The sequence below is a fragment of the Pseudochaenichthys georgianus genome, chromosome 10, assembly GCF_902827115.2.
Source record: "Pseudochaenichthys georgianus chromosome 10, fPseGeo1.2, whole genome shotgun sequence".
Taxonomy (NCBI): Eukaryota; Metazoa; Chordata; class Actinopteri; order Perciformes; family Channichthyidae; genus Pseudochaenichthys; species Pseudochaenichthys georgianus.
The window spans coordinates 14,939,439-14,955,196 of NC_047512.1; the positions used below are offsets into that span (position 1 = coordinate 14,939,439).

The following is a 15,758-nucleotide window of genomic DNA, read 5'->3' on the forward strand; positions in this document are numbered from 1 at the left end:
CTAAACAGCTCAATAGGCACACAGTGTAGACACTAATTAGAAGAACACATACTAAAACAGCAATGTACAGACGAATCAGATGATTAAACATGATCTTAAAATATATTTTATATATATTTTAATTTATTTTTTGCATTTTGTTGTAATAATTATTTTAGTACTTTCTGCTGACAGTAGGCCCCTAATGACCAGTCGCCACTGCAAATATAACACCAAGATTCCTTACAGTCTCACTGGAGGCCAAATTAATGCCATCCATAACTAGTATATCTTTAGATAGATTTTTTCGTAGATTCTTTGGGCCGAGTACAATAATTTAAGTTTTGGTCGTGTTTAACATCAAAAAGTTTAAGGTCATCCACGTTTTTAAGTCCTTGAGGCAGTCTTGAATTTTATTTAGGTGATTGGTTTCATCAGGCTTGATGGATAAATATAGTTGAGTATCATCCACATAACAGTGGAAATGTACAGAATGATTCCTTATAATATTGCCAAGCAGAAGCATATATAGTGTGAACAAAATAGGTCCGAGCACTGAGCCCTGTGGCACTCCATGGCTAACTTTGGTTTGCGTGGAAGATTCATCGTTAACACGTACAAACTGAGAGCGTTCAGATAGATAGGACCTAAACCAGCCTAAAGCAGTTCCCTGTATGCCAACTAAGTGCTCTAGTCTTTGCAATAGGATATCATGGTCGATAGTATCAAATGCAGCACTGAGATCGAGCAAAACAAGAATAGAGATAAGTCCCTTGTCAGAGGCTATTAGAATGTCATTTGTGACTTTAACCAGAGCTGTCTCTGTGCTATGATGTGTTCTAAAGCCAGACTGAAAATCTTCAAATAAATCATTGTTTTTTAAGTAATCACACAACTGTTTTGCGACTGCTTTCTCAAGAATTTTTGAGAGGAACGGAAGATTAGAAATAGGTCTATAGTTGGCTAAAACCTCTGGATCGAGGTTGTGCTTTTTAAGAAGCGGTTTTATCACTGCTACTTTGAATGATTGTGGAACATAGCCTGATAATAAAGACATATTCATAATATTTAATAAAGAAGTGCTAATTAATGGAAAAACTTCCTTATCCTAACCTTAACCATAACCAACACATGCCTAACCCTAACCCTAACCCTAAACCTTAACCTTACCCTTACCCTTACCCTAACCCTAATCCTAAACCTAACCAAGTCTTCACCCTAAAATTGGAGATTCCCCTCATGGGGACCTCCAATTTGTCCCCATAAGGGAGGCGAGTCCCCACACGTGACTGTGTAAACAGATGTAGGGTCCCCACAAGTATAGTAATGCTAGGCCACACACACACACACACACACACACACACACACACACACACACACACACACACACACACACACACACACACACACACACACACACACACACACACACACACACACACACACACACACACACACACACACACACACACACACACACACACACACACACACACACACACACACACACACACACACACACACACACACACACACACACACACACACACACACACACACACACACACACACACACACACACACACACACACACACACACACACACACACACCATACACACCATCAATCATACACCTTGGTGACCAGACATCTCCTTCATAAAACGAGTAATAGGGGGAATAATCGGGCAGTTCAATCATGTGTAGAGGTGTGTGTGTGTGTAGAGGTGTGTATGGTTAAAACGAAGCAGCCTGCAGTCGCTCTTTAGCTGTTCTAATTAAGGTAAACACAACGAACAAGAACGTATCTCGTGCGCACGAGAAAGTATATCGTGATGAGCAAAACCGTGTCACTTGGCCCAGGTGGTTTCCACAGAACGGACAAAACATATTTAACGACCATAAACACACTCGTACCGTCCATAGGTACCCGGCGGTCTATCCGCCAAAACAAACTTAAAGGTCCCATGTCATGCTTTTCCGGTTATTACCCGTCCCCTTGTGTGAACGTTTTTATGCATGTAAACGGTCTGCAGAGTCACAAACCCTCAAAGTACACCCTGTAGCGAGTAAAACTCTAACACAGAAAATACCTGTCTATGCTGCCTCAGAACGCCTCGTTGGAGATTTCTCTTTTTCTTCCTGGGTACAGTGACATGCCCATACCCAAATGGACCCATTGGTCCGAGGAGCCGTTACAGTTGGACCAATCTGCGGACTTCCTCACAAACACACACTCATTCTTTTCTCAGCTGCAGCTCCGCCGATTTCTCCTCCCTGAGATGGCGGGACGCGGCCAGGCTGCGGGTGTGTGTGTGTTCGGGCTGGTTTATCTGTGTCTCGCTGTCTCGCAGACGACCACTGGGCTCATAGGGAGGGGGGGGGGGCAGGAGCTCCAACAAGCCGTTTAGGACAGAGAGTGAATACACATACTATACAGAGATGCTGTATGAGAAACCAATGCGATTTTGGAAAATTGCACGATATAAATCTATTTGAGTATACCTCAACAATGGAATTATGATCAGTAGAAATGGCCATGACATGGGACCTTTAAGTTTGTGTCAATCACTTGCACGTCACTTCTGGTATGATGGACCTTCCCCTTCCGGTTTGATTCTCTAGTGTTTCAGCAAATGTTAAAGTGTTTCGGCAAATGTTAAAGTGTTTCGGGACTTGTGAATTTGTCTCAGTTCTCGTAAAAGTGTTTTAGCAAATGTAATTTTGTTTTATAAAATGTAATTTTGTTTTTAGAAAATGTAATTTTGTTTTATAAAATGTAAATGTGTCTCTAGCTTTGTAAAAGTGTTTCGCAGTTTGTTAATTTGGTTTTGTTAATGTTAAATACTTTTTTCTTTGGTAAAAGTGTTTTGCTAATGTAATTTTGTTTTATACAATGTACATGCGCCACTCACTGTTGCATCTTGATATAATGTTTTCAGATGTTATTCACAGCCATTCCTGCAGAACAGATTGTTACTCTACATAATTTACATTTTGCTACCTTAGCTTGAATGCACAAAATGTGACTTTGAATTCATTAGCTGAACAAATCAATAATAAATCCTGTATGAGGTTTTGACAGGGACTATCAATGATTTCCTTTTCCTGATGAGTAATATGTCTAGTAATTTAAAGTCATAGCTTGACCTTAAAACCAAACTTTGTTGTACTTTTACCCTTTCTCATTGACTACACTGCAGACAGATGTATCAAATGTTGTTGTTTCCATCGATGTGGAGACAACCTTATAAATCACCTGATAACACGCACACTCATCTGTAGAGCATTAGGTGCCTTTCAGTTTGACAAAAAGCCTCCTTGAACAGCCCAAAACTCTTGACTTGTTTTGATCTTTTTTATTTTTAGAAACAAGCCTTAACGAAAACAAGTAATACATTAATCAGAATCAGAAATCCTTTATTAGTCCCATAGTAGGGAAATGTAAGGTTGTTACAGCGAAAAGTGGCATAGCAGATATAAAAATACATCCAATAATAAAAAATACAATTTAGAGAAGAGAAGCACACATTAATAATACAAATAAAAGTTAAAAACAAATAATTAGGTTAGTACACATCCATGGCTAAAAATGATGAGCAGCAACTTAAGAACTTATTGACAGATGTAATGTTGGGTGTCGAAACTTTTTAACAAATGTTGGGACATTCATTACAATTAAGGTTTGTCACATAAAGGTGATTATTGATTATTGATCAAACTCAAACTGTAATTTTCGTGACACCGCCTGTTCTCTCAAATACCTTTCATTAAAGGTGCAGCGTTTTAAACTCATATTTGTTCTTCATAAGGCAGTCTGATAACTTCAACAGTTATCAGACTGATTGCCAATGAATCTCTTGGAGATATCCATTTATATATTTAATGACTTTTAATGTTAATATAGTGCCATCATCAAACCAACATTTTAATTTGATGATTTTCTTTCTATCCTTACATTTCTATCAAATCCTAATTTGTCTTTGTGGCACAGTTTTTTTTATTATATAGAGAACAAAAAAGCCATCTTTGTAAAGAGCATTGTAGAGAAGAGAAAACAAGACATTAACACATTTAATCAAATAGACAATAACAGTTTACAATAAAGACAGAAGATGATAACATAAAAACAAAATCCTTTCTGAAAGAAAATATAAAGCGTAACAAAAATAATGAGTAAAAAAGTCAGAACAGTAAAAGGAAAAAGATAGATTAAAGCAGGGACAATGGAGCAGTTGACAAATAAACATTTTAATCTTATTTTTCACACACATTTTACTTTTTGCCATCATTTTGATGTAGTTGGGCCAATGTGCGAAATGCGACTTATACACCGAAAGCAGCATGGTAAGAAGCCTTCAGAAAACTTAAATATGCTTATTTCGAACAGTAAGAATAAAAATAGAAATCTTTAGAGAAATAAAATATTGAGGAGACGGGAAACCATTAAAGCGCGGCACAAGAAAGAAGCTGTTTCAACTCAACATTTGCAAAGTATTTACCACACTGTGACGTGTTTGATTCATCCGACAGTCATAATTAACAGAAATGTCAGTCATTCAACCCAAAGTGACATAGAAACCAACAGTGACATCTTTCCAGCAGCTGTGTACCTGAGACATGAGCGATGACACGTTTGAGCAGCCCATCACACAGAAACATGTCCGACATAAAGCATCAGAGCTCTGGACAGCCGCTGATTACTGCTGCAGAGTAAACATTTGTTAGGCCTCTCTGTACAAGCACAGATAGTCCCCGGCTCAATTGACAGGGGACCCTAAATTGTGTCTGTGACGCCTGATCCATCGCGTCAAAACCATTAAGAAGGACACTGGGTGTGATGATAATGTATCGATCAGGTTGTGATGGATGGCCACTGAGGATATATAAGTGAAGTTCTCTACCGAGCAGAGTTATAATCCAGATCTGACCATCTAGAGATATAGGCACCATGATTTCTGTCGCTGTGTTTTACCTCTTGGCTGTGATTTGTTCTGCAAGACGGACACATGCTCTACCTCTCTACCCCGACACCGACCTGGAGCCACAGGCAGGTAAGACTCTTCTGATATTGTTGCATTTATTTTAAAATGCTGCACTCTTAAGGGCAATTTGACTATTTTAAATTGGACACTTTGCACGTCTGCTTTACTGCATTTATGTGAGAAATGTATCTGAATGATGATACACAATTGATCTAATCTCAAGCAAACTCTGTTCATATTATTCCTAATTTTCCTTTGAGGTTATTATTTTATCTTACTCAAATATTTGTATTCTTACATGCTCTTGAAGATATGGTTTTGAATATTTGACAAGTTATTCTGTTCAACTCACTGCAGGGATATTCATCTCATAATGACAGGCTGAAGTAAAAGCACATTTTCTTTTTAAATTTCAACAGATTTCATTCAGAAATTAGTGTCAGAGGTGGATGATGGACCCAACACGGCTGAGGGGGAGCAGAGAGAGGTGAATAATCTGTATCCTCTACTGATGCAGCACAATGGAGGAAGGGAGTCTTGGAATAAAGGTACAAATAATACAAATATCTTGCAGATAAATGGTCACCAAATGGTTATAATATAAGATAATGATTGCACTTCTATTTTTATGTTTTGAAGGTGCTAAAGATTCAATACAACAAGACAAGTTTGCAAACATGGTAAGGCTGATAATCTACTTCTCTATACACTATCTTTAAGAAAGTATTTATAAAGCACTGTATATCTTTATAGAAATTCAAAGAAGTTAAAAGTGAAATTGCGCCGAAGAAAAAGTAGTCACTGAGGCAACAAGATGAATTCAATCTGAAGGCTGTTTTGTGGGGCTGAAAATAAATTCTGATTATTTTTATAAATCTATAAAGAGAAAGTATTTCAGAATCTGAGATTTAACTAATTTATGCAGGAACTAAGCCACACATTTCTTTAAGAGTAATCCTTAAAATAAATATATGAATAACTGTGAACAGGTTAAAATAAGGAGGTAAATGTGATCACTTAGTTACAGCTCTGGCTTTAGATCAGAGTTCACCATGTTATCTGCGTGTGCTTTCTTCATGTTTTCTGTGTTGTTTTTAGGTGGAGGACCTCAGAGAAGCTGTCTTGAAGCTGGCGGCGGCCGACAAGCTTCGCTCTCAGGGTTTTCTCAGATCAGAGCAGAACTTGCCAAAAACAAACAAAAGAAGTGAGTGACTCTTATTATCTTCCATCAATCACTCAACACGCCTGCCCTTTATTTGCAGTCTTTGACAAAGGCTTATAGCATGTATAACCATTATAACTTTTATTTGTATTGGGCTTTTCTAAAATCAATGTTTACATACAATGAAACCCAAATAGCAAACAGCATAGACAAGATTTGATTTATACTTTTTCTTAAACATCTATTTCCTTAGACCCTTAGATTCAGAAAAGGAAACAATTTATAGTATATAAGTAGAATATAGTATATAGTAAAGTAGAATATAATATCAATTTAAACAAATGATGATGACAAAAGTATTTGGATAATATTTAAACTAAAATATAATCTAATAACTGGACGATGAACAGTGGTAATGATTTAAAGTAGTTTATTTATTATATTTTAGTTTATTTACTTTTGAAAAATATTTTCTTATCTTTATTTAACTATTTTACTCTGTCATGCATTAAGGGATTGTTTTGTTCGGTGGATAATGTGGTTTTGTGATGATGAAAAATGAACATTTTCACAGTGTTGGCAATTTAGAGTTAGGTTAATCTCACATGTGACCTCTGTGTCTGACCCTCTCTGATCCTCTGACAGCATGTTTCTGGAAATACTGTGTCACCAACTAAAGCCTGGACGCTGCAGGACATTTGCTGTGATTTCTTCACGGCCTGCTCGGCCACGCCTTTCCTCTCCATCGTCATTTTTTTCCCCTACCAACCAGTTAATTCACCATCTACACCGAACGATCAAAAGTTATATTTTTGAAGTTGTAAAATTGTCTTTTTTGTGGCTGAAAATAAAGTTGAATATCAGAAATGCCATTATTGAAACCTGTTTTGCTTGCGATATTTCAAGGTAAAGATGTTTCTTTTATCTATAGTACCTAAAGAAAAGAGCATTGTATTATTAGTAGTCAGCACACAAAAAAACAAGATTATGACAAATCATTTTGATATTTATTATTAGTGTGACAGTGATAATCACATCAGATACAGAAGTGTATTTCATGGTTTGCATTAAAATAACTGTATGTGGAGGTTTCTGCAGCTGCTGCTCACAGTAACACAATCATGTATGTTTTAAAGAGGGTGATTGATCAAAAAAGTGTTGAATATCTATTTACACTATAAACAATAACAATAATTGCACATTTGGCCTTTTCAATATGGCTTAAAGATCTGTCTGAGTGACTATGGATGTGGATACATACAACCAATACAACGTTTTACTTCAGCGTGTCCTAGAGTCTTACTGGAACAAAAATACAGGTTTAAGGAGGAATAGTGTCTGTTTTGTGGCCACATATTAATTTGTAGGTTGTAGCGCCCTCTACAGATCACAACACAGTTATACTGAGTGAACACTTAATTACAGAGAATCCAAGGTTTTATTTCCTCTTGTTGGCCACACTGAAGTAAGCCTTCTCGATTTCAATGTCGGCTGGACACGTCTGTTTGAACTCTTCTCTCTCGTTGGCGTTTCGAAGGTATCTCCACACGCCTGTGAACTCTGCGGGGATGTCAAAGTCGCAGTACTTCTTGGAAGCAACCTGAAATACAAAGAAAGGAAAATCTTAATTATAAAGAATACTATGTTCATAAATATCAGAAAGAAAATGTAAAATTACCATGTTAAAAAGTTTAGTATACTTTAATATAGTACAATGCACCATTTTTATGGTCATTAAGTAACTATAACTTTCATAATAATGTAGTGGATTTAAAATATAGATAATATTTGTCTTTCTCGCTGTGGAGTACCTTTAATAAAATAAATGCAGCAAAAGTACTTGGCATTGATTTAACATGATTCGGGGACATAATGATACATTAATGGAAAAATATGAATACATTTGAATGGTTGTGAGATGATTGATCAGAGAGGAAAGAAGAAAATAAAACAGCTCTGATACACACATTGGTATTATTGGTTTAGCTTTTCCTGTGAAATGTTCGATCGTTTAACCTCTTTGGTTTGCAGACATTTTGGATGGGAAATGTCTCTTTTGTGAAACTTATTAACATCATAAATGGTGACAAGGGGGCCACAACCACACACATTGTTTTGTAAGGAGTCACAAGCCTGGTGGTAAAATATTGATCTCTAATAATGCATACTTTTATACAACCTTAACATACCTTTTTTTCTTAATGTAAAATCTCATAATACAAATGAACATGCATAGATGAATGTATTGTATAGTAAAAAAGTACAATATACAAACTGTCAAGTATCAAGTCAGTTCCTCAGAATTGTAGCAGTGAGTACACGTTTTCATAGAGCGAGTTTTGTCTAGTGTAGTCAAATAATGATTCCACCTAGCAGCGACCTCTTTGAGTCAATATAGGATTCAGAACTACAATTCTCAAGACACCCCCCATCCAATGAAGAGGCACAGATGTAGACAATTTGCCTCAACGTTTAACGCCAAACGTTTAACTTGACTCTTAAGAAGGCCTATTTTATTTGTAAAATTAAATAACTTGAATAACTTCAAAGATTACTCATTGAAAATGTCTGTATATGAGACCTCTGAAGTGGAGAAAGCACACATGTACTTATATACTTTGCAACACTGCCTTTAGACTAAACTATAGTTACTAGAGATGACCCTAAAATGGAAATTAGATGCGAAGTCTCACCCTGATGACGTGCAGTTTGGGCAGCAGGTTGCAGTCGGCTAAAGTGAGGCGGTCCCCGTCCAGAAACTTCCTCTTGGAGACGGCGACGGACTCTCTGGAGTTGTGGTCGATCTCCTCGGGCAGCGGGGAGTTCAGGTAGTTGTCCAGACGCTTGAACTCCCGCAGCAGGTTTTTCTCGTAGACTGGAGGGTCAGAAACACAGAGATTATGTTTTCTGTAATGGTATGTGGTGTAATGTAACTGCAAGTACAATTACTCAAATACAGTGCACGAGTGCTTCCATTTTATGGCACGTTATTCATTGACTCCATTACATTTCAGAGGGAAAATATTGTACTTTTTTTACTTCTATCTGACTTTTATTGATCTTTTCTAGTTACTTTTTACGTTATAAATGACCATACAAAATCTATAGGTTTATAAAATGCAATAGATTTCAAGAGGTTAAATTAACTAAACAAATATAACAGCTATATATCAAACAACTAGACTGCCCACACATCGAAGTATCACAAATACAATTCCAATAATATAATAATATACATGTGTAACAACATAAGGACCAAGTAGTTAAGTAATTGGTTGATGCTAATAATTACTATTTAATACACTGTTGGCTGTTTAAGTCTATTATGGAATATTACCATATTTTAGAGGCTTATCACATGTTTTGTAGATAGAATTAAAATCCCATTAGTCCTGTGATAACATATTAAACATATATTTGATCTCTTTTCCTAAAATAAATACAAATAAAATCAATAAATAACAACATCACAATAAAACCAAGTCTCTAATAATGGGTTTTAAAAAAGGTTATGGATTCTGCTAGGCTTATCTGAGGATATGTATAATATTATTTGAATTTAAATGAATGAATGTCCGACTTACAGGTGTTATTAGGACTGTTCTTGATGAAAGCAGAGAACTTTGCAAAAATATCAGCGCCCACATCAAAAGACTCTCTGTTTAGTGGGCTGAGATGAGGATACCTGCGGGGGAGGCGAGAAAGGGAGTGAACGTGTTTGATGAGAATACGCCATCGTCACAATCACACCTGATTAATATTTGTTTAGTGATTAAGCGGCAACAATACCTGGGAGGTGCCACTGTTAGTTCAAGAAACTCCTCGATTTTGATGAAGTCTGTTTTGAGGGTGCCGTTGTAGAGGAGGAAAGGAGGGTTGGTGCCGGGGGCCAAGTCTTTGAGCTCAGCGGGCTTCCTGCAGAGAGGACGCAGAAATGTGGAATAAGCATCATATAGTAAGGAGTCGAAAGGGAATTATTTATCTCAAATGTAATTTTGAAAGAATTATGCAATATTGGTTACATTTGAAAAGTAGGATGAAAGAGAACGGCAGAAAGAGGAATACATTTTTCAGAAAAATACAGAAAAACTGAATATTGAAAGGTTCTGCAACAGAGTAGAAAAGTACAAGTGGTACAGTATCGACTCTCCTTTTTTCGTTGCTTGTCTTTTGTTTCTCTTTTGTTTTGAGATACAGACAAAAGGAAAGTAAAATACGTGGGTCCTGTCATGAATACATGCTGTAGCAAAAGGTATAATTTGCAAGTTGAAGATATCAAGAATAAAATAAGAGATATGGACGATGTGTTTTAGATAAAGCCCGTTTTACCCCCTTAAGTTTGCCATTTATATTGCAGATTTTATTTGTCATTTGCTTAAACCTCTATAAGGGAAAAGGTATTTGAAAAATGAAGAGGAAGTAGGGCAGGGAGATGTCTTTCTTATAGATGTATTCAGTACATTTATTTAATCTTACTGTTATCAAGCAAGTCAAAACTGAGAGCGTGTTGTTATCGAGGCTGTCAGAACCAAATGTCTTCAGTAGATTAATGTGTTTAACATTGGCTGTGTGTTTAGTTATAAAAACACACTGTGCTGGGAGTGGTCGGCTGTGTATGTGTGTGTGTGTGTTATGAATCATTCAATTATCAGCTTCCTTTCAAAGTTTCCTGATCTTATTTGCTCACCGGTAATGACGCTGAGAAATTCACACAATAAAGCCTCAATTAAAGAAGGTGTTTGTTTGACAGCGACACAGAGCTCTTTGTACATGGAGCTTTACGGCTCCTCCCTCCTCCCTCTGTGAGACAGAGGGAGAAACACACCTATTGATAAGTGAGAAATTATTTGGATTGCTCTCAAGTTCTCTCTCTCATTTGCTTCTTAAAAGAGTCCTGTGTAAAAGTCCCCAAGACCAGATGCTCAGGAAGTGTTTCTGATGGAGGGGGGGCTTACTTCCTCATGTCAACAGTGGTCACTGTAAACTTCACTCCTTTCAGCCACAGCTCCATGAAGAGCCTCTGACAGAAGGGGCAGTTCCCCACGTTCTCCCCATCATGCCCAGCCTGAAAAACACAAACAAGTAAATGTTAAGTATACGACTACATGAGCCATAAATGTCCTGTTATAGCCAGTGTTATAGCAAATCACAATATATTTTCTCCTCTGATCCGCTAATAAACATATCTAAAAGTGAAGGAAAGGCGTGTTCAGGCGGTTTCCTCCATTGAGGGAAAAGCAGGCATTGTGTTGTGGCGGAAAACAACTATTAGCTCTGCTCCCTCTTGATGTCAAAGGAAAAGTTTGACATTTTGAAAAAATGATATGCTTTCTTTCCTGAAGTTTGATACCACTTTCTCAGCCTGTTCGGTAAACATGAGTACAGTCAGTAGCTTGTTGGCCTAGTAAAGCTTAGCATTAAGACTACAAGGAAAAAGAAACAGCTAGCCTGAAGAGTGTGTCCTTGGGCAAGACACTTCACCTGAACTTGCTCCTGTGGGTATTGTCCACAGTTTCTGACCATTGCATGTATGATATATGTGTAATGTGTGTATATGTAAAGCGCTTTGAGTCATTGTAAAAGCGCTATAATAAATGTAAGGAATTATTATTATTAAGAGTAAAAATAAGGTTTATGTGCTCTACTATTTATTGTGTGTGTTTATAATCCTCCCACTTTTTGGTACAGACTAAACAAATGTGATAAAGCGTTTTTTCTTGGCTTTTGTTTCCTGTATTTGCACCAATGCAAATTCCTTGCGCGTGAAAACCTAAGACTGATGTCACTCTCAGCAAAAGCCTAAATGTTAACTGTTGAAGTTTTCAACCCTTACCCATAAGAGACATAATGTACCGTCTACTACAGCATATTGTACTTTCTTCAATTGTTCTGAGTCTCACTTGACCTTGTTTTATATCCGTCTCTGCACAGATGCCTTTAACAAAAACAGGTTTGTGTACCAGTAGAATGAAAAGTTCCACGTGTTGTTATTGTCTGGCTATTAACATCAAGGAAGATATTTTATCATTTTTCTTGATATAGAGGTTTACAACTGAAAATATGTGTAAGTAAAGCGGGGGTACCAGTCCTCCTGTTCGCTCTCAGCTCCGTCTGGCTGTGCGATGATAAGGTCGGCTGTCTGTCTGTGGTCAGAGTTCACAGATATAAAATATAAGCGCCGTGACACTCAACAGGGAAAGAAACACTTGTAGCATCTGCAGCACACAGTATCATTAAATGGCACCCATCAAAATGAGAGTTGTCCTCTGATTGATCGAACAACATGGTGCAGATCTCTGGCCTCTTATACAATACTGATAAGTGATCATAAAATCCTTTGTTTGCCTTAATTCCCGAAGTGAAATTTGAAAACAGGGCATTTGTGTTTTCTGCTTCCCTGCAAGGAAATACTAAATTGAGAACTATTTTTAAATCCAAAATGAAAGAATACGATTCCTTAAGATGTCAAAGTTGTTTTAGTAAAACTGTCAAAACATAATTTATTTCTGCAATATGAGTTCGAGAAATTTGTGTTTTCTTTCTTCTATGAAAACATATTTTTAATCTCATTGGGACCTCCCGGTTGAATCGAAGGTTAAATCAAATACCTAAATATGTTCCTCTAAAAAGGAGGATATGAGGCAGTTACATTAAACAGGTAATAACAAGTAATATAAAAACTGGTTAATGTTGTTGAATTTATCTACACAAGAGGCTCTTTTGACAGTGAATTCAGGTGTAATTGACTTTCCCTCACATGTTCCAGCCAACTTCTCCTTTTAAGTTATTAGTGAAATTGAAAATTACTGACCTTAATAAACAACTCGATGCTTGGCTCCATTTCAGAGTTCTGTCGAAGTGCCATGTTGTCCCAAAACAAATTTAATACAACTTTTGTTGTTGTTGTATTCCTTGTTCCAGTCAAAGCTTAAGTCTTTTTGCACCCACAGCGCTGTATGGAGAGAAGTCTGAGAGCAGTGAATAGGTGCTGCTCTGGTTTAAATGGTCTCTGTGGAGAAAGTGTAACACCTCCTGGCTCAGTTTGTTTGGTCTCAGGAGGAGGCTATCGCTCTGAACATACTTCACTAGTGAGGGGAGAGGGAGGATCCAGAGAGATGGGCGGGGTACTCCCTCTTATATACCCAAAGCAACATCTATGAGCCTAAAATAGTTTCCTCTGCTTATTGCAATACACAGGAACTGATAACAGCGTGTGAGTCAAAACACACACATTCAGAGGATTCATTATGGATCACTCACATTCCAACACTGTTAGGCATGAAGGGAATATTAGATTAGGAGGAAGGCTGATCCCAAATTCAACGTTAGCATTGTTTTCTGGGTTTTACAAAGGGTTTGGTTGATACTGTATATATCATTCATAGCCTAACCTAGATTTCACTTTAACCCATCCTTAAGGATTTTTCCTTAAGGACATTTACGCAAGTTATCAAGTATGACTTAGAGTTCTCTAAGTACTTTTTGCCAGTATTGTATATATTTGACACACTAATACATTTTATTCAATTCCAAACAGCTAAAAAATATTGTAAGAAGTTCCTTTAAATACATTTAAAAACGTTTTTGTCATTCATTAAGATCAGCTAATCTTGCCATCAGCTTACTGTGGTAATTATAATACTGTATTTACTGTATGAAATAATAACATGACATTGAGATAATTAGTTCAGCATTAAAATGTGTTTAATTTGTCGTTCTTAAAGCACATTTCCTGAATATACGCAAATATTTGGACTTATAATGCAGGACTTGTAATCGCCCACCGCATGGTATATATTTTGCTAATTGTTTTCTACTTTATTCTACTCAGGGAAAAGGTCACGTTGGATTTGTCACTATTCTTTTTAAACAAAAAGGGGATATTTCAGAGGTATTTGCAGTAACGCAACAGGCACATTTTACTTTGATTTGTTTTGCATGCGTTGAAGTGTCAAGAAAGTATTACAAATATTACTTCCGTTTCATTTAACATTTAATATTCAAAGTGGTATGATTCGTAATTAAATAAAAAATATGTACTCTTATCTTTAACTCATAGCCCATGTGTTTGGAAGTGAGGGCTTAGTTCAGTATCTCAGTTTCTTGTAATACTATCATTTACAGTAAAGAGGAAAGTGTTGTTTTTGGTGAAATCCCCAAACTGTGGTTGAGACTTCCCCAAATAAATAACACATCATGGGCAGAGTTATGCAACGCATCACTAGGAATTTAAGAAAGAAAGATACAACGCTCTATGCGATTTTTGTTAGGTGGCTGAGTGCCATTAAAAACATTGATATTCCAAACAAAGCCTGGAAATGTGATGAATAAGATTCAATGATCACAGGAAATGTAAAAGAGGGAGAGAAGATTGTTGAAAAAAGATAGTATCCTCCTCTTCTTTATTAAATATCTGCAAAGTCAGAGAGGTTATGACCTGGGATTTTCCAAATGTCTGAAGATAATCTCTCCTCCACACGCTGGTACCACCCGTCTCCCAAGTAGACAGTTTTAAGGAATAATTAGTCACTCTATTGACACTTCCTATGGGAGGTGAAAGGAATTTACTGGAGTATGAGGTGGGAGTGTCAATCTAACGTAGGCACATTATTAAAAAGTGTGTCCTTCTCACCCTCCATTATAACTCTGCTATGGAGGGAGTGTTTTTTGGAGCCTGTGTGATAAATGACTAGAGAGCCATTCAGATATGAGCTTTGATTCACCATCACAAGTGGCAGCAGTAGCTGATACTGTCACAGTTCTCATGATTTATGCGTCAGTGTTTGGTTGGTATGACAACAACTGTCACACACAGAGTTGGGTAAGAGACCAAACTAAAGTTAATCACAGCTTTTAAAGTAAACTGTGAGGACATTCAACAGGAGAGATATCCTGAGTACTTGTGGAAAAAACTTGTCAATGACCTTTAACTTCCTCTTCCACACACCGAAAGATAGGAAAGGCCCGAGAGATGCAGATATCTCCGCTGGACACACACACAGCTGGAAGTGACCTCCTGGAAACAAAGTGCCTTTTCTCCATAAACAGAACCCAGTCCAAGAGAATGAGTCTTGATTTTTCTAACACACACACACACACACACACACACACACACACACACACACACACACACACACACACACACACACACACACACACACACACACACACACACACACACACACACACACACACACACACACACACACACACACACACACACACACACACACACACACACACACACACACACACACACACACACACACACACACACACACACACACACACACACACACACACGATTTACAGCGCTAACAAAACATTGACATGCCAGTGAGTATCTGCTGGTGGATCTACATGAGTGTCTGCTGTTATCTCTATATTGCAAAAGCTTCATAACTTACTGGTAACTTAACATAATGTACATTACTTAAAATAAGTCAATGGGTTTTTGTTACAATGAGTTTAGTTTTCGGGGGAAGACGGTCTCTTTTGGAAATAGCATTCATCAGGTATTAAATTAGTTTAACATTTTAGAAAATACACTTATTGCTTATTTTTTAGAAGAGATTAGGACAAAAATATGAATACCATTATTTTGTTGGTGAGTCAAGTATAAAGATGGAGCTT

At 37.1% G+C, this 15,758-nt stretch overlaps 2 protein-coding genes across 2 annotated transcripts; one reads left to right on the forward strand and one right to left on the reverse strand.

Moving 5' to 3' along the window:
- Positions 1 to 4,929: 4,929 nt before the first annotated feature.
- urp1 (urotensin-related peptide 1) lies at positions 4,930 to 7,016 on the forward strand. Its single transcript, XM_034092209.2, has 5 exons — positions 4,930 to 5,032; positions 5,383 to 5,511; positions 5,603 to 5,643; positions 6,062 to 6,167; positions 6,771 to 7,016. Exons 1-5 carry the CDS (start codon positions 4,930 to 4,932, stop codon positions 6,800 to 6,802), a joined length of 411 nt encoding a protein of 136 aa, XP_033948100.1. The 3' UTR covers positions 6,803 to 7,016.
- A 94-nt stretch (positions 7,017 to 7,110) lies between these two features.
- On the reverse strand, positions 7,111 to 13,223 carry clic2 (chloride intracellular channel 2). Its single transcript, XM_034093082.2, has 6 exons — positions 12,937 to 13,223; positions 11,081 to 11,190; positions 9,915 to 10,040; positions 9,710 to 9,810; positions 8,819 to 9,000; positions 7,111 to 7,725 (listed from the first exon to the last, which is right to left on the reverse strand). Exons 1-6 carry the CDS (start codon positions 12,988 to 12,990, stop codon positions 7,564 to 7,566), a joined length of 735 nt encoding a protein of 244 aa, XP_033948973.1. The 5' UTR covers positions 12,991 to 13,223; the 3' UTR covers positions 7,111 to 7,563.
- Between the last annotated feature and the right edge of the window lie 2,535 nt (positions 13,224 to 15,758).

Bases quoted from the DNA above. Each gene is read 5' to 3' on its own strand.
- urp1 (XM_034092209.2), top strand. From the start codon at position 4,930: ATGATTTCTGTCGCTGTGTTTTACCTCTTGGCTGTGATTTGTTCTGCA. The intron at 5,033-5,382 runs GTAAGACTCTTC...AAATTTCAACAG, and splicing joins CGACCTGGAGCCACAGGCAG to ATTTCATTCAGAAATTAGTG. The intron at 5,644-6,061 runs GTAAGGCTGATA...TGTTGTTTTTAG, and splicing joins AAGACAAGTTTGCAAACATG to GTGGAGGACCTCAGAGAAGC.
- clic2 (XM_034093082.2), bottom strand. From the start codon at position 12,990: ATGGCACTTCGACAGAACTCTGAAATGGAGCCAAGCATCGAGTTGTTT. The intron at 9,001-9,709 runs GTAAGTCGGACA...CTGACCCTCCAG, and splicing joins GAACAGTCCTAATAACACCT to TCTACGAGAAAAACCTGCTG. The intron at 7,726-8,818 runs GTGAGACTTCGC...TTTGTATTTCAG, and splicing joins CCAAACTGCACGTCATCAGG to GTTGCTTCCAAGAAGTACTG.